Genomic DNA, 18,663 nt, shown 5'->3' on the forward strand with positions numbered 1-18,663 from the left:
AAGATGACCCATCTAAAACAATTTACTATTACTTTTGCTCCAGCAGCGAAACGAATGCATCCCTTTTCGCACTCACGGAAAAGGAAAGGCTTTTGGTGAATTACAGTAATTTGTTAAGATTAATTATGTACTGTATGAACAGTAAGGAAGATACTGGCAACATTTTACATGTAGTCTTGTAACTACAAATGTACTACAGACTTTGGAACATGAAAAACCTTTTTGGTGAATTTATGAACAAAAACATAAATGTAATGTCAGTTTATTTAAGATAAAACAAAGATGATAAAAACTACAAAATCGTTTAATATTACTTTCAGAGTTCAGATTTTTTAATACCTTACCAAGTCAATGAATATTTTTATTACATTGATTGAAATCTACTGTAATAAGAATTAAACAGAAAAAAGTCTCACAAACAACTGGTAATATTGTGTAAAATGTGGTACCAGTACAACTGTCATTTCTGAAGAACAAACAAAAGGTTTTCTTGACTTCAAATCAAGGACTGGACCAGTAAAGTTACACAAACACGTGTGTGTGATGATCACTGTGAGTTTGTGTCTGTTGATTCTGTTAAATGTGATGTCTGTCTGTAGAGGCTCTTTATTCACCATCAGCTGATCCAGAGAAAGTCAGACTAAAACCTGTAAGTAAAACACAGACAGTCAAATGTGTGTGACATTATATGCATTACCCACTTTAGATGATCTCAAACAATTTGCATTATTAGTCAGAGATTATAAACTAACCCTGTGTTAAACGATTTTTTAAAGCTCTTTTTTAGATTTTTATTTTGCATCCAAACCACTCTACATGATGATCCCTCACCCTTATCCATAAATTCTAAATGGTTGACTGTCCTCTTTTCGTTATTGGTTCAGTTTTATGACAATGAAAGTAGTGATAATTATTTACCATTATCTTCTATTGCAATTGAAATTCAAAATACATAATTTCATGCATACATCTTCACTCTCGTTTACATGCATTTTTCATTACTCTGATCTTTCGCTAAGAAGTGTGGTTATTTTTACCGCCATTATTCACAAACCCCAATGCACAGCACAAATAATGAACTCACATACAGTAGATGTGTTATTGGCCACTGTTTTAATATACTTATGTCAAATGCTAAACACATTTCTATGGATGTATTAGGTAGTTATTTGTCACTGTGATGAACATCTAAATGTGACAGCAGTGCCTTTGCAACATGGGTTTCCTACACTGCCATTGCATTCTTCACGCAGTCTCTGGATGAAGATAAGGAGCAGAGACTGGTAACAGCGAGTTGTCGACAGAGATCAGTGATTCGGGGTGGAGGAAAAACTTAAGAATAATGCCACAGAGTTCATTCATGGAGTTGTGTGTACAACACACGTCATATCCGTGTACGTCTAAGCACACACACACTTTTGTCAGACCGGTAATAATGCCATTAATGTGTTTATATGTCTGTTTCTTGCTATTAAAATCAGCATAGCCACATATTTTACTATGATTATTGTTACAACAATAATGAGCTTAATCACATGAATTTGATTGAAGTATTGTGTTTGTATGAATAAATCTCATTATAATCGCATTATGAGGGTGCATGCAAATGCAGTCAATGATCAAAGCAAAATATTGTATTGTTTTTAAATGAAAAGGCACATTAATATACTTGATTCTTAATATAAACAGAATCAAATGCTTACTAAGCATGTTTATACAGTGTAATTATTACCTATAACGCAATCTAAGAAGAAACTATATTAACTTTCAATTAAAATTCAAACATTTTAATTACCACTACTCACTCAAGCAGATTATAATGTGGATCATCATTCAGATCAGAAAGCAGTTTCACATCTGATTCCCTAAGTTCATTTCCAGTCAGATACAGTTTTCTCAGGTGTGAGGGTTTTGATCTCAGGGCTGAAGCCAGAGCAGCACAACCTTCATCTTTGACTCCACAATAACTCAACCTGTAGAGAACAACAACACTCTTCACTCTCTCAGTTCAGAATCTACAGCTCAGATCAGCAGGAAATTTCACAAATATGAAAAAGCGACTTAATCCACGACACGATTGACAGCTCCAGTCTAAGGCTCAGACATGGTTCTACATGTTGCTTGAGGGAATTTCAATATCTTAAATAAAAAGATTTTGACTTTGAGTACCCTGAAATCCTCAACATATCTGTATAATATAAAGCAGTTGTAACATCTTTGCATCATACAGTTGTTTATACTTACTGTAAAGAAATTAAGTCAGAGACTTTGGAAAGAATCTCATGACATATTAAACATCCTCTTTAATTATCTGACAATACTTTTTTGTCTTAATTAGTTTGGTTTAAATTGTGTTCATTATTCATAAAAGGAAGATGAAATGTTGACACATTACAACATACAATCTTACCACAGTTTTTCCAGTTTACAGTGAGGATCCTTCAGTCCATCAGAGAGCAGCTTCACTCCTGAGTCTCCTAGTTTATTTCCAGTCAGATTCAGTTCTCTCAGGTGTGAGGCGTTTGATCTCAGAGCTGAAGCCAGAGCAGCACAACCTTCATCTGTGACTCTACAGTCCCTCAACCTGTTTTTTAGATCCACAGAAAATATTGGGAAAAATATGGATTTTTATTTTTCATTAAATCATTCATCACTTGCTCTACATCAAATATGATTTATATGATTAATATATCATTAATGATTTATATGTTAATTTGTTAAAAAATGTTTATTAGAAATCAATTTGTCCATTAAAAACTCATATTAGAGAACATACAATCAAACCAAAATTTATTCAGACATCTTCAACATTTCACACATTATTACAGTTTATTCGCTATAGTTTAGAAAATAGTAATAAAATGTGACAAGGACTCAGAGTTAAACTGTGTCAGAACAAATTCATCTTGATAATGTCAGATAAAACTTAAGCAAAACATGGTCAGGTCAAAGTGTCTGAATAATTTTTGGTCCCAAATTTGTATACATTTTACTTGTAGTCCACTGTATGTGTTCCTGTGGCTCAGTGGTAGAGCATTGCGTTAGCAGCGCAAAAGGTTGTGGGTTCGATTCCCAGGGAACACACATACTGGTACTGGTAAAAAATGTATAGCCTGAATGCAGTGTAAGTCGCTTTGGATAAAAGCATCTGCTAAATGCATAAATGTAATGTAAAATGTATGAAGATTTTTGGGTATAATATGTCACAGTTTACTTTATTTTGCTATCCTCACTTACATAAATGAACTTTAGTGTCCTGCATCCACTAGTAAAAAAATAAACAATTATATCTGGTGTTTGTTAGGATTTATCAACTTGAGATTGCTGAAATATAGTTTGTTAAACGCTTGTGACAGAAAGCACCTGTAATGATAGTTTCCACATAATGATCATTAGTCCCATTTCTTTTAAAATAAACTCTGTTAAAGAATTATTGAATAATTCAAGGAGGATGGCCGAGTGCTAAATGTTTGATCCATTTGTGCTTGTTGTAAAAACCTACAAATCATTAAGAAATATACAAGTGAGTGCGGATCCTGCTTTTTTCATTTGATGTCATTATGATTTTTATTGGTCTACGCACCCAAGTATTGATTGAGTGATTTCACATCTTTTTGATTTGTTGTACATCAAACATTTTAAAAAATGTTTTGGAAGGATGTGGAAACGTCTCAGGTTACGCATGTAACCATGGTTCCTCGAAGGAACGAGATGCTGTGTCAGAGAACGCTTTGGGAACGCCTTCAGCTAGACCGGCTTTGAATCACATGTGTAATCAGTCCAATGGATAGGCGAGACGTCATGGGTGGGTGACATCAGAGACCAGGAAGCTTAAAAGCACATGTGGCGAAGTGATGCTGAAGAGATGCTGGAAGTGTGGCACAGCAACGCAGCATCTTGTTCCTTTGAGGAACCATGGTTACATGCGTAACCTGAGACGTTCCTCTTCAGGAAGTCGAGCTGCGTTGGAGAACGCTTTGTCTGCTCCTAAATTGAGATGCCCAGGAATGTGAACTGCTCTCAGCGAGAGGAGTTCACCCTGGGACCACTCAAGGATCTGGTATGCTAGTTTGTACAAATGGCGTGAGTGCAGACCCCCTTGGTGGTTGATGTAAGAGACCACTGCTCCGTTGTTGGTGCGCATCAACACATGATGATCTCTTAGGTCTGGGAGAAAGTGTTGTAGTGCTCGAAGCATGGCCAGCATCTCCAGGCAGTTTATTTGCCATGTCAGATGGTGACCACTCCACAGATCGTGGGCAGGGTGGCCACTCATGACCGCACCCCAGCTGGTGAGGGACACGTCCGTCCCTAATGTTATGCGGTGACAAGGACTTCCCAGCACCGGGCCCTGAAACAAGAAACAAGGCTTTCTCCTAATGTCGAAGGCACGTAGTTATCGCCGCGTGACCTTGATCATGCGAAGTGGGTTTCCCCTCAGGGAGAACCCCTTGGGCTTGAGCCACCACTGTAGGGATCTCATGTACAGCAGGCCAAGAGGTATCACGTTGGACCCAGCTGCCATCAGACCCAGCAGTCTCTGAAACTGCTTGACAGTGAGTGACTGGCCTTCTCTCACTCTCGCGACTGCGGTGAGGATCGACTAGATCCGAGCAGGTGACATTTGTGCCTGCATTGCAGTTGAATTCCACACCATGCCCACATAAGTGGTCCTCTGTAAAGGAGAAAGCACACTTTTCTTGGCGTTTAGTCTTAACCCCAGCTCTCTCATGTGGGCGAGAATGAAATCTCGATGCCGAACCGCCACCTGCTCTGACTTAGCTAAAATCAACCAATCGTCAATATAGTTCAGTATGCGGATGCCCTGGAGTCGCAGTGGAGCCAGAGCTGCATCCACACACTTTATGAAAGTGCGGGGTGAGAGTGTAAGGCCGAAGGGAAGAACCTGATATTGGTATGCTTTGCCCCCAAAAGCGAACTTCAGGAACTTCCTGTGAGTGGGAAGGATGGAGACATGGAAGTATGTGTCTTTTCAATTGATCGTGACAAACCGGTCCTTGGACCTGATCTGAGACATGACCTGCTTGAGAGTGAGCATCCTGAACTTCAGTCACTGACTGTAAAATGGGACGCAACCCACCATCCTTCTTTGGAACTATGAAGTACCGGCTGTAGAACCCGGACTCTCTGTCATGAGGAGGGACAACCTTGATGGCCTCCTTCCTCAAGAGAGTGTCTACTTCCTGTTCCATGACCAGAGCCTACTCAGTACCCACCAGAGTGCGAATAACCCCGCTGAAACGAGGCGGTGGAGAACCATACTGGATTCTGTAGCCTCTCTCTACAGTGTGCAGGACCCATTGAGACACATTTGGCAGTAGGTTCCATGCTACCAAATAGTCTAATAAGGGAATCAGCCTCTCTAGACTGACCTCTGGAGTAATCAGAGCAGCTAGTTCGGTGCCCTGTAAAGGCGGAATGGCAGGAAACAGCCGAACTAACTGTTCTAGAGACCTCTGCGAAGGTGGCGAGCCTGTCAGCACCGCTACATTTCCGGGCGGTAACTGAGAGTGGTGGTCGTGGGAGACCGCTGCGCCCTGTAACTGCGGCAGGGTTGGCATGACGATCTCCTGAGGGCACTGAGGTGATACGGACACCGTGTAATGTGGTGAAACCCGCTACACCCCAGAGGTGACTGCCCTCATAAGCTCTGGGCCAGTGGCGTCAGGGCTTTTTGGCCAAGGACCTCTTAGCCTTAAGCCGCCCGGCAGCCTCTGGAATTAGAGAGTGACGAGAGAGGAACTGCTGGAATGCCGCTGCCTGTTTGCGAGCCTCCTGGTAGCTGTCGACGACGGAATTAACGGCATCGCCGAACAGGCCCGAGGGCACAAGTGAGGCATCCATGAGGCAGACCCTATCTTTGTCCCTCATATCAGAAAGACTCAGAAATGTCTCTCCGCAGCCACCATCTAATTCCTTCAGCAGGTTGACTTGATATGCCTTTAACACCTCCATGATGTGCAGACACGCGCCAACCTGACCCGGTGCCGAGTACCCCTTGCCCACCAGCGCTGAAGTGGTAAGCAGCGGCTTGAAGGGCAGTGCCGTAGCCTTTAAAGATGATGCCACGCCAGGAGACGGATAGCTCACGAGCGTCTGTTCAACCCGTGGCATTATCTTATATCCGCACTCACTCATCCCGTAGAGATCAGAAGCAGGAATGAAGAGGCAGGCCGAGAATGTCTTTCCCCACAATTTACACATTTACACTTGAGAGCCGACTCTGCATGCTCTGCTCCAAGGCAGACAACGCACAAACTGTGTGTATCCCCACCCATAATGTAACGCGGGCAGGGAGGAACACACAGCTTGAAACGTTGCCTGCCCTCGCACAGTTTGTGCTTGTTCTTTTAACGTGCTTTTGACATTGTAGGGACAAACAACACTAAATAAGACTCACAAACAAATATGGAACAGACATACACACAGAGCGCTTGCTGAAAGACAGAAGGCTAAATGCCGGCTTCACCACATGTGCTTTTAAGCTACCTGGTCTCTGACGTCACCCGCCTATGATGTCTCGCCCATCCATTGGACTGATTACACATGTGATTCAGAGCCAGTCACGCTGAAGGCATTCCCAAAGCATTCTCCGACGCAGCTCGAGTTCCTGAAGAGGAACTTATATTGAGGACGATTAATTAAAACAATTGTGTATTTTAAAGATACAAAAGAAATTAACGAAATAAAGATATTATTTAGATAAATCATAGATATCATGTGATTAAAGAAAACAATAAGTAAAGACATCAACACATAAAAGTGCAAAATATAGTACAGTTAATATTTTTCTGGGAAAACAGACTATCAAATTCATGAAAATGTGACATTTTTCATAATTTTATATATTAATTCTGTTCATATTTTTTTTTGGTTCATAAACTCAATCAAAGGACCCCCCCCCCCCAAAAAAAAATAAAAACAAACAAAAAAAAACCTGTGGATATATAAATGAATTAGTTAACAAGACAACTCCGTATGTAAGGAGTAAGCAGAAGTCAATGGATATTATAATATTTATAATTATTATAATAATAATAACAACAATTTCAAAATTTGCATTCATTCTCTCTACCTTTAGTCTGACTGTTCAACAGTCAAATAACAGAAATTTTAATTCAACAAAATCTCATTAACTTTTAATTTTTTTTATTCAACAAAACGTAAATAATCTTCCTTTAAGTAACAACTGTATTGCATTAAAAGTTTTTGCAGGTAATGCATTAAAGGGTTTTTGTTTTACCAGCTCACACATAAACTGCTTTAAAAAAAAATCACTTTAAATGGAAAGCAATGCTACAGTCTCTGAAACAATTGAGGTAGTAAAGATAATCGAAGTAAATCCATAGCCTACAATATTCTTTGAAATGCTTGCTTACAGTCATGGACAAAATTTTGACAGTGACATCAATTTTGTGTTTTGCAATGTTTGCTGCTTTAGCTATTGTGGTGTTCATTCACATTATTTCTAGATTATTGTGTAGAGTGATCAGACGCATTTTAAATAACTACTAAAAGCTTCACTGGAAAAAAAAAAAAAAAAAAAGGACTTTCACACGCACACAAAAAATAATAATTTTACAGTTTTTGATCCTGACACAAAATGACCTGCTAACATTAATTGACTAATTATATCAGCAGCACATGTGAAAGTGTGAATGAGTACTAGTCAGGTGAAATCATACTAATTAGTTTATGAGAGCAGACTGATTGCTATAAAAGGAGGGAAGAAGCGCTTCCAATCATTGTGTTCTTGTTAGCAATGGTTACCTTCAAAGAAACACTTGCACCCATCATTTGCTAAAAAGAATATTGTACCTGAAAGAACCATTTACCGGATCATCAAGAACTTTGAGGAGAGAGGTTTGACTGCAGTGAAGAAGTCTTCAGGATGTCCTAGAGTGTCCAACAAGCTCCAGGACCATCTCCTCCTGAGGAGTCAGCTACAGAATCGTGTCACCAGCAGTGCAGAGCTTGCTCAGGAATAGCAGCAGGTTGGTGTGAGAGCATCTGCACATACAGTGAGGCCAAGACTTCTGGACAATGGCCTGGTGTCAAGAAGGGCAGCAAAGAAACCACTTCTCTCCAAGAAAAACCTCAAGGACAGACTGAAATTCTGCAGGAAGCACAAGGATTGGATGGCAGAAGACTGGTGCAAAGTTATTTTCTCTGATGAAGCTCCCTTCTGACTGTTTGGGACATCTGGAAAAGCGATTGTTCAGAGAATAAATGGTGAACGATACCATGAGTACTGTGTTATGCCAACGGTGAAGCATCCTGAGACCTTTCATGTGTGGGGTTGCTTTTCAATCAAGGGAGTGGGTTCTCTCATTATTCTGCCCAAAAACACTGCCATGAATAAAGAATGGTATCAAAATGTCCTGCAAGAGCGACTTCTTCCAACGATCCATGAGCAATTTGGTGATGACCCGTGCATTTTCAAGCACGATGGAGCACCATGTCACAAAGCAAGAGTGATAAAGTAGTGGCTCAAAATCATTACCAGGGGCGTCGCTAGGCCCTTTTTAGGGGGACTTCAGCCCAATTCAATTCTGATTAGCTCTACACAAATTCGTGATCGCAGTATTCCCTTATAAAACGTTTAAATTGATGCAAGTTTGGGCTCCTCCTCCTCGTCTTTTAGTCTGTGTTATTTAGTGCGAGCATATTTTTTTACTACGATTAGGCGGAGCATAAGCCGCCAGCATCGGAGGACAAGGTGTGTGCATTTATTGATAGATAAAGTAATGATATCTGCATCTGCTCAGTTCTTTGTCATAAATGCAGTTTAATGTGATACGGGAATAATACAAGACAGTTTCCCATCCGCTCATTCAAACATCTTAGAGTAAATGACAGAGACAGAGGAACATTGTGGAGTTATTTCGTCCAAATAAATAATAATGACCCAGTAGCTGATTGCATCATAGACCTATATTTATTAGCCTTAGAAAAAAGGATTTGTGTTATGTCATTTTTGAAGTGTTTAGAAGTGGCAAAGTGACTGATTAGTGTGCTGTTATTTTTATTATTTGAAAAGAAAAAAAAGGAATGGTTTAATATGGGGCACATCAAACATTATGCCAATATAGACAATTATTGTAATCTAGGTTTGCCTATATTCTAAATTAATATTAATGAATATGATTTGAATATTTAAAATGATATAAAATTAAATTATTCAGGGGCTGACTTGATGAGCACGTATGAATCCACTGTATAGGCCTTTGTTTCTGCTTATTTTAGTATACAACAATATATTAATGCCCAGTTTCACAGACAAGGTTTATGCCTGGTCCCAGACTAAAATGCATGTTTGAGCTCTCTTAACTGAAAGCAACTTTCAACTGACATACAATCTTAATAAATAAATAAATAAATAAATAATACAATAATACCTCCCCGATTGGGGGCTAATATTAAAATCCTAAAAACGCCCCTGATCATTACATTGAAATTTTGGATCTGTGGCCAGGCAACTCCCCAGATCTCAATCCCATAGAGAACCTGTGATCAGTCCTCAAAAGGTGAGTGGACAAACAGAGGCCCAAAAATTGTGATCAACTCTGAGAACTAATAAGGAAAGAATGGATCACCATCAGTCAGGATTTGGCCAAGAAGCTAATATCCAGCATGCCAGAGCGAGTTGCAGAGGTTATGAAGAACAAGGGTCAACACTGTAAATATTGACTCATATTTTTTGCCAATAAATGCCTTTAAAACTTACATGCCTATCATTGTTTTTCAGTATACCATAGAAACATGTGGAAAAATAATTAGGAATACTGAAGCAGCAAACTGTACAAAACACAAAATTTATGTCACTGCCAAAACTTTTGTCCATGACTGTACATATTGATTTGCATTTGATGTTATGAGCTCTTACCACATCTTTCCAGTCAGTGTTGCCTTGCCTTAAGTTACAAAAACATGTGATGCATAATGTTGTGCGAAATGGGATCAAGCAAAGTCAATGCACACTTTTGCTAGAGCTGCGATGATGTCATTTTTGTTGCACGCAACCAAGCAAATTTAGCAATAGTGCTTGGCTCATTTCAATAACAGAATTTTATGTGAATATCCCCAAATCCTTAACGGATGCAAAATTCACTTTTACAGGATGTTTGCATATAATGTGTCACATAGCCACCCTAAAATGATAAAAATCCATTAACTACTTTTTTTTAATCCCCCAAAAACCTAAACGGTCTCATAAGAGTCTTCAATTTTCTCCCAACATCTGAGCCAGTGAGGATGCAGTGGGTAAGTTTTGTTTTTGATGCTAATGCACCACTGAATACACCTAAATTTGTTTATGTCTGCACAAATAATTTTACTCCAGGCTGCTTTCTGAATTTTCTTTGCTAAAAAGTTCAAACTCAAGGATGGATCAATTCCTACTATTCGTGATCCAGCTGCAACTCCAGAAGAAGCATGTCTCACACTTCATATTTTTTTATGATTATTTGGAAATCAAGAGAGGGGAAAAAAGAGAGGGGCAATATGAGCAGAGCTCATTAGCATTTTAAGAGACATGCACCCAAACGGGTTTTGTTCATACTGACCATAAGAGCAAAATGGAGGATGTTAAAACATTCATGCAATCTTACCACAATGTTTCCAGTTTGCAGTGAGGATCCTTCAGTAGATCAGGGAGAAGATTCACTGCTGTGTCTCCTAGTTTATTCCATGACAGATTCAATTCGCTCAGGTGTGAGGGGTTTGATCTCAGAGCTGAAGTCAGAGCAGCACAACCTTCATCTGTGACTCCACAATTACTCAACCTGTAGAGAACAATGACACTCTTCAGTCTCTCAGTTCAGGATATACAGCTCAGATCAGCCAAATCCAAGACACGACTAACAGATCCTAACTGCATGTGCTTACTTAAGATAGTTAACATTTAAATCAATGTTTCATGTAAATTATTATTCATTTAGCAAGTACAGGAAACCTCCAATTAGCATCAGGGTCTTGATGTCACTTGTCATGTGTCAGTCACTACTGGTGGCACCAAAAGATTCTGCGTTTTCAGTGGCACATGCCACAAGTTTTAGTAGCAAATGCCACAATCCACAATGCCACTGAAAACTGGATGTACCACTAAATACAGCGGCATTTACCAGTGGCTTCTGTGTGTAAGATGCCATGCCACTTAAATGTTAATACCGCCTCTCGATATAAGTTAACGTTTTATTTTTTTTTTCATGACATAGTCAAGCACAATCATGAACAAGAGTGTTGATTTTACCGATTGTCAACACGATTTGCAGATGTAATACTGATTTTATACAACAGTTCAATAAACAAGAAGCAAATATTGCTAGTTAAATTTTAGACACATACTGTAGAATTATTGATACATTTCTTACAGCATTTTTTATTCACTTGCAGTTGCCAGTTTACATGTTACTTCAGATGCAGTTTCTGTGTCACTAGCAGTGCAAAGATAGATTTAGTTAATACTTATTTTATTTGATTGGTAACAGCCACATAATGTCGTATTCTAATTGAAATTATGTTAACAAAATATTTTTGTCAAGGTGTAACTCCTTCAATTATTTAACCATTTAATTATATAAGCTATTTAAAAAATATTTCTTAGTACCACTGCGTGTGTGATTCTCAGAGAGATGACTTACCACAGTGTCTCCAGTTTACAGTGAGGATCCTTCAGTAGACCAGAGAGCAGCTTCACTCCTGAGTCTCCTAGTTTATTTCCAGTCAGATCCAGATCTCTCATGTGTGAGAGGTTTGATCTCAGAGCTGAAGCCAGAGCATCACAACCTTCATCTGTGATTCCACAATGATTCAACCTGTAGAGAACAATTATACTTTTTACTCTGACAGTTACAGCTAAGACAAGCAGGAACTTCTCAATCAGAAAGTGAGACTTAATCTATAGCAGAGTCAGTGGTTAGGCTTAGGCCATGGTCTGTCTGAATATTTAGTTCTGATTGGCTGGAAGGTGTGTGTTGCCAGTGTAATGACCAATTCCAGCCAGTTTAATCACTATTTAATATTAACCCTGGACACAGATTTGCGGTAACATGGATTTAACATTATCTACTAGAGCCAATCTTTTTAAGATAGATCTTTTACAACCTTTTCTTGAGTACCCAGAACAAGATAAACATTCTCCAAATGAAAGCATGAAATGACATTTGCATTAAATAGGATCTTAGACCTAGCGAGTTCACAGCCTACTGGCGAAATAGGAGGAAATTTTGCATGAAAGGCCCTGAGAAAGAGTAAAAGTATTCCTAAACTCTCTGATGGGATGAGACCATTGTACCAGTCACACTAAGACATTTCAAATGATACCAAATATGACTGTGAAAATCACTTTGGGTTCACACAAAACATTGCATTTTGAGTGAACTGAATTAAAGGAAGGATCAGTAAAGGGAAGGAAATGGGGGAGAAGGAACAGGTGTGAAGGTAGGACAGAAGAGAAAGAAGGTTTCCTGCATCTTGACTCTGTGGGGAGTGAAAAAAGTTGCCTGTGTGTTTTTTTTTTGTCCATATCTCAGGTTCATCCAGCCTTACAGTGGTCTGTTATACAGTGTTGCTATTGAAATATCAGAATGTTATGACTGACCAGTCAGCTGCAATTACTTAAAACAGCCAAAGAACCACTCAATGTGAAGAGAGAGATTGTGTGTGTGTGTGTGTGTGTGTGTGTGTGTTACCTGCGTCTCCACAGGATCTCTCTACTAATAGTGAACCTTTAACTGCAATTACTTAAAACAGCATGTTACCACTTCATTGTAGCTTTTTAGCATGGGCAGCCTATAGTATTTATATAGTATATAGTACTATTAACTAAATCTTATATAGTATTAGACATAACTTCTGACTGAAGATCAGACTGATGAGCTTGTGACCATGAGATCCACGTTAACAGCCAATGCAAGATAACATTGAAATGCAGTCCAACTGCAAAGGCCATATAAAACTCTGAATGAATAGCATGTTACAGTTCACTCAAAAACTGTAAGTTGTGCAATTGTAAAATCAGGTTCAATGAGAGACTCATTCCGTCTCTGCATCATGTCTTTGTACTTGAGTCCGGCCTGAAGACTTTGTCCACATCGCAAGTAATTTAATATTTTTTGCTAGACAAAGAGAAAAAAAAACCCCTGTGGTCTGACATATCCAGCCTTGATACTGTAACACTCTCTAAACCTTACTCTTTCTCTCCTCATCCTCCACTTCTTACATGTACTCTTCCTCCTCTCCTTCTCAGATTATGTCCATCTATTGTTTGTATCATCATTCAGTCACTTGTGCACTCTGAACTGGCTCATATTTTGTACAGTTGGTTTGATCATGTCATTAGAAACAAGTGTGAACAATTTTTAATCATTGAGTGTAAACAATGTGAATGTGTTTAGTTGTGTTTGACTTTTGTTGCTTGTGTTTAGCATTTTACTGCACAAATGATAAATGATAAGTGTTTCAGTGAATGAGAATGTTTAGAGTTTTGCAAAAAGATTGCATGAGATTTGCAAATAGAGCCTAACTGCCTGAACGTGTTTAAGGTTTAGCAGAAAGAGTGCTTTATTCGACAAATTGGTTTAAGCTAGTGAAAATTTGCTTCAGAGATTGGGTTTTATTGTTTTAGCAATTCAGAAAAACTGTAAATAACAAACTGCAATAACACACGTTTTACACACAAATGACATGGAAAATACAGAATGCTTTAAATTAATTTATAGATAAATGAAATAAATTAATGAATACATACTTCAACATAAACCACTGATTACCAAAGGTATGAACTACTTTAAAATGAGTAAAGTGTTACCCTAACAGGGCAATATTTTTAGTGTATAGTTTTTGTTTATTTTGTTTATTATTGATCATATGAAGAAAATGGAGAAGAATGTTGACACATTTATACAATCTTACCACAGTGTCTCCAGTTTACTGTGAGGATCCTTCAGTAGATCAGAGAGCAGCTTCACTCCTGAGTCTCCTAGTTCATTCAATGACAGATGTAGTTCTCTCAGGTGTGAGGGCTTTGATCTCAGAGCTGAAGTCAGAGCAGCACAACCTTCATCTGTGACACCACACTTACTCAGCCTGTAAAGATTGAAGATGCATGGTGAACTGATACTAGCTGCAGTTATAGAATAAAATGTGCAGGGCTCTCCAGTTTTATCAAAAGTTTGGAGTGAGATTACATCTGTCAGGGGAGGATCCACTCAAATATTTTCAGCAGTGGCCCCTCTGCCCCGCCCAATTCTCTCAAGTTTTTGCTACCAGTTAAATTTTACCTATTGTTTATAATTGACCAGCAAAAATAGAAATTAAAACAATTGTTAAATCTGTTTAAAGACAAATTAATCCGAATAAAATGTATTGTTTTATATATTCAATGATACAAATGTAGCAAAAATAAAAATAAATTTGGCCCCAAACGAGCCAATTGAACAGCAGTGCTCAATGTACATACTGTATACAAATAGGAGGATTACAGGACATGCTCTGAGCATGTATGTCAAGCGGTGTGTGTGTGTGTGTGTGTGTGTGTGTGTGTGTATGGAGAGTCCCTGTAAATCATAAAAACCAACGTGTGTGTGTGTGTGTGTGAGAGAGAGAGAGACAACACAATTCAGCTTATGAATGATGTTTTGTGTTGTAAGAGTTTGATGCCTTGATGACAATTCCAGGGGCTCCCACTTAAAAGCACTGTTGCTCAAGGCCTGCGATTTTCATCTGTCATGATGGATGATAGTGTCCTGTCCAGAGCCAAACTGTTCCTTATTTTGGTTTTGTGATCAGACCCATCATGGAGAACACACTCTCTGCATCTGCATTTGAGTGGGGAAGCCAGAGTGCTTTAAGTGGGAGCCCCCAATCCCTGTCATCAAGGCATCAAAATGTGCTACAAACTCTTACAACACAAAACACCATTCATAAACTGAAATGTGCGCTCTCTCTCTCTCTCTCACACACACACACACACACACGTTGGTTTTTATGATTTACAGGGACTCTCCATACACTTTAAAAACTCATGGAACTTCAAAATGTATTTTAAGTGCCTCAAACTTATTTTTCTTCAAAGCTGACTTTATACGTCAGTGCAAGCAACATTAAAGTGATTATTATGCTTTGAATAGGGATATTTTTCTTACAAAAACGCATCGATTCGCTACAGAAGGCTTTTGCTCACCCCCTGGAGCCATGTGAGACACTTTTTTTTATGGATGGGGATGGATTTAACTGCTTTTGGACGGATGCATGCAACACCCGCTAAGTTGCATTAAACAGCTTGAAAGATCAAATACTATTTTTAATATAACTCTGACTGGATTCGTCTGAAAGAAGAAAGTCATTTAAACCTAGGATGACTTTTTTGCCTCGTTTTCTCATTAGACTACTGTGTGATCGTCGTTGCTAGGAAAACTTTGCTTTATTTACTGTGTGTCTTACCCTGGTAAATATGTGCTGAAGTGGCACTTGGTTTTGCGTTTGCCTATCGCGGGATTGCCCAGTTTCGGTCTGCTAAATAGGGAGGCGTGGCCAAAGCCAGTGAGAGTACTTAATTAGCTGTTTTGGAAGCCCTTGTCAGAAGAAACAGTCGAGCAACAGATAAGGACAGCAGTTTGTAAGTGTTTTGCCTCATTTTCTCATTAGACTACTGCGTGAGCGTCGTTAAAGTACTAACTTTGCTTTATTTACTGTGTGTCTTACCCTGGTAAATACGTGCTGAAGTGGCGCTTGGTTTTGCGTTTGCCTATCGCGGGACTGGCCAGTTTCGGTCTGCTAAATAGGGAGGCGTGACCATAGCCAGTGAAAGTACTTAACGGGCTGTTTTGGAAGTGCTTGTCAGAAGAAACAGTCGAGCAACAGATAAGGACAGCAGTTTGTAAGTGTTTTGCCTCATTTTCTCATTAGACTACTGCGTGATCGTCGTTGCTAGGAAAACTTTGCTTTATTTACTGTGTGTCTTACCCTGATAAATACGTGCTGAAGTGGCACTTGGTTTTGCGTTTGCCTATCGCGGGACTGGCCAGTTTTGGTCTGCTAAATAGGGAGGCGTGACCATAGCCGGTGAAAGTACTTAACGAGCTGTTTTGGAAGCACTTGTCAGAAGAAACAGTTGAGTGACAGATAAGGACAGCAGTTTGTAAGTGTTTTGCCTTGTTTTATCACTACTGCGTGATCGTCGTTTCTAGGAAAACTTTGCTTTATTTACTGTGTGTCTTACCCTGGTAAATACGTGCTGAAGTGGCACTTGGTTTTGCGTTTGCCTATCGCTGGACTGGCCAGTGTCGGTCTGCTAAATAGGGAGGCCTGACCAGCTGACTTCAATCACAGGTAATCAGGCAAATATATAAGTGGTAGGGGTCAGCAGCAGCCCTCGTGTGAAGACCGATGAGTGTAAAGACCATCGACTCTACCTGTGCGACTCCACCGAGCAAGGACACCGACAGGGCATTTGAGTATTGCTTTTCTCCCCTTCAATTTTTGTACAGCTTGTCCTCAAATACTTATTTTGGTCACTATGTGCTTTCAGATCTCTACTATCACTACTAACACTTGGAGAGCACACTATGTACGTCGAAGGAAGGCCTGCCCGACAAATCTACGGCCTGTCCCTCTGACCTCTACTACTACGCTCTCTATTCCAGTTGGTCTCTGGAACTGCCAGCCTGCTGTTAACAAAGCAGACTTCATTTCTTCTATTGCTACTCATTCTGGTCTCAACCTCATGGCACTGACTGAGACTTGGATCAAACCTAAAGACACTGCCACTCCCACAGCCCTCTCCACTAATTTCACTTGTTCCCACACCCCTCGTACAACTGGGAGAGGTGGAGGTACTGGTCTCCTTATATCGAAAGATTGTAAATTTGATCTTCAACCATCACCTACAGGTAACGGTTAATTTTAATCACATGCTATTACTGTAACCCACCCTGTTAAAATCCACTTTGTGGTCATTTAACGTCCCCCAGGTCAATTGGGAAACTTCTGGAGGAGTTGTATGTGCTGCTATCAAACTATCCTGAAGATGGTACTCCTCTGGTACTGCTTGGTGACTTCAACATCCACCTAGATAAACCCCAGGCTGCTGACTTCAACACTCTGCTCGCCTCATTTGATCTCAAGCGAGTGTCTACTACAGCGACTCACAAATCGGGCAACCAACTGGACCTCATCTACACACGCTGTTGCTCCGTGGACAACTCTTTAGTTGCTCCACTGCACACCTCAGACCACTTCATCATTACTGCTAACCTAGCACTTACTCCTGAAGCGGCACACGCTCCAACGCAGGTCACCTTTCGATGGAACCTACGCTCACTCTCTCCATCTCGCCTATCCTCTGTGGTTTCATCCTCACTTCCTTCACTCTCTCAGTTTTCAGCTCTGGACATGAACAGTGCTACGGACACTTTTTTGCTCCACTCTAACCCTCTTGCTTGGACAACTTTTGCCCACTGTCGTCTAGACCAGCACGCACCACCCCATCTGCCCCCTGGATGTCCGATGTTCTCCGTGAACATGGCTCTGAACTCAGGGCTGCAGAGAGGAAATGGCATAAATCAAGAAACTCTACCGACCTCAGTGTGTATCAGTCTCTCCTCTCTTCCTTCTCTGCAAATGTCTTCACTGCTAAAACATCATACTACCACAACAAAATTAACAACTGTTGTAATGCTCGGACACTCTTCAAAAATTTCTCTTCTCTTCTCTTCTCTTCTTAATCCGCCTCCACCTCCTCCTCCATCGACTCTTACAGCTGACGACTTTGCAGTTTTCTTCACAAATAAGACAAGAACCACCAGTGACCAATTCTCCACACCGCAGACTGAGGATAACTTCACAACGACTAATGCACACTCTCTCTCCTCCTTCTCTCCACTCTCAGAGAGGGACGTTTCCAAACTTATCCTGTCCAGTCATCCTACTACTTGCCCACTTGATCCGATCCCCACTCACCTCCTTCAAGCGATTTCTTCTTCAGTCATACCTTCACTTACTCACATTATCAACTCCTCTCTTCACTCTGGAACATTTCCCTCAGCATTTAAGCAGGCTCGGGTAAGCCCACTGCTGAAGAAACCATCTCTAAATCCAGCACTTCTAGAAAACTACAGACCGGTATCCCTTCTTCCATTAATTGCAAAGACACTTGAACGAGCTGTGTTCAACCAGCTCTCTATGTTTCTTGTACAGAACAACCCCCTGGACAGCAACCAATCTGGCTTCAAAAGTGGCCACTCAACTGAGACTGCCCTGCTCTCGGTTACTGAAGTCCTGCGACTGGCAAGAGCAGCTTCAAAATCCTCAGTACTCATTTTGCTGGACCTGTCTGCTGCTTTTGACACCATTAATCACCAGATTCTCCTGTCCACCCTCAGAAAGATGGTCATGTCTGGAACAACACTCCAGTGGTTTAAGTCCTACCTTTCTGATAGATCCTTCAGGGTGTCTTGTGGGGGTGAAGTTTCTAAATCACAACAACTTGCTACTGGGGTTCCTCAAGGTTCCTCAAATTAGACCCTTCCTGTCAGAGCAAGCCACCCAACTAATTGTCCAAGCTCTTGTTCTCTCCAGACTGGCCTATTGTAATGCTCTCCTGGTGGGCCTTCCTCCATGTACTATCAAGCCTCTGCAACT

The 18,663-nt window shown here is 40.2% G+C and overlaps 1 protein-coding gene across 7 annotated transcripts in view; it reads right to left on the reverse strand.

Moving 5' to 3' along the window:
• Positions 1-18,663, reverse strand: part of LOC109102635 (NACHT, LRR and PYD domains-containing protein 12-like) — a 28,881-nt gene continuing 10,218 nt past the window's right edge. For 3 of the 7 annotated variants that reach the window (XM_042776176.1, XM_042776174.1, XM_042776175.1), the window contains 6 exons: positions 13,936-14,109; positions 11,664-11,837; positions 10,632-10,805; positions 2,411-2,584; positions 1,806-1,973; positions 1-647 (listed from right to left, as the gene is read on the reverse strand). In XM_042776176.1, the coding sequence (XP_042632110.1) occupies positions 641-647; positions 1,806-1,973; positions 2,411-2,584; positions 10,632-10,805; positions 11,664-11,837; positions 13,936-14,109 (871 nt within the window). In that variant the 3' untranslated portion in view covers positions 1-640. The remainder of the gene's footprint in view (positions 648-1,805; positions 1,974-2,410; positions 2,585-10,631; positions 10,806-11,663; positions 11,838-13,935; positions 14,110-18,663) is intronic. The other 4 variants (XM_042776179.1, XM_042776178.1, XM_042776180.1 and 1 more) reach the window with 3 other exon arrangements.

The sequence above is a fragment of the Cyprinus carpio genome, chromosome A19, assembly GCF_018340385.1.
Source record: "Cyprinus carpio isolate SPL01 chromosome A19, ASM1834038v1, whole genome shotgun sequence".
In the NCBI taxonomy this organism is placed as follows: domain Eukaryota; kingdom Metazoa; phylum Chordata; class Actinopteri; order Cypriniformes; family Cyprinidae; genus Cyprinus; species Cyprinus carpio.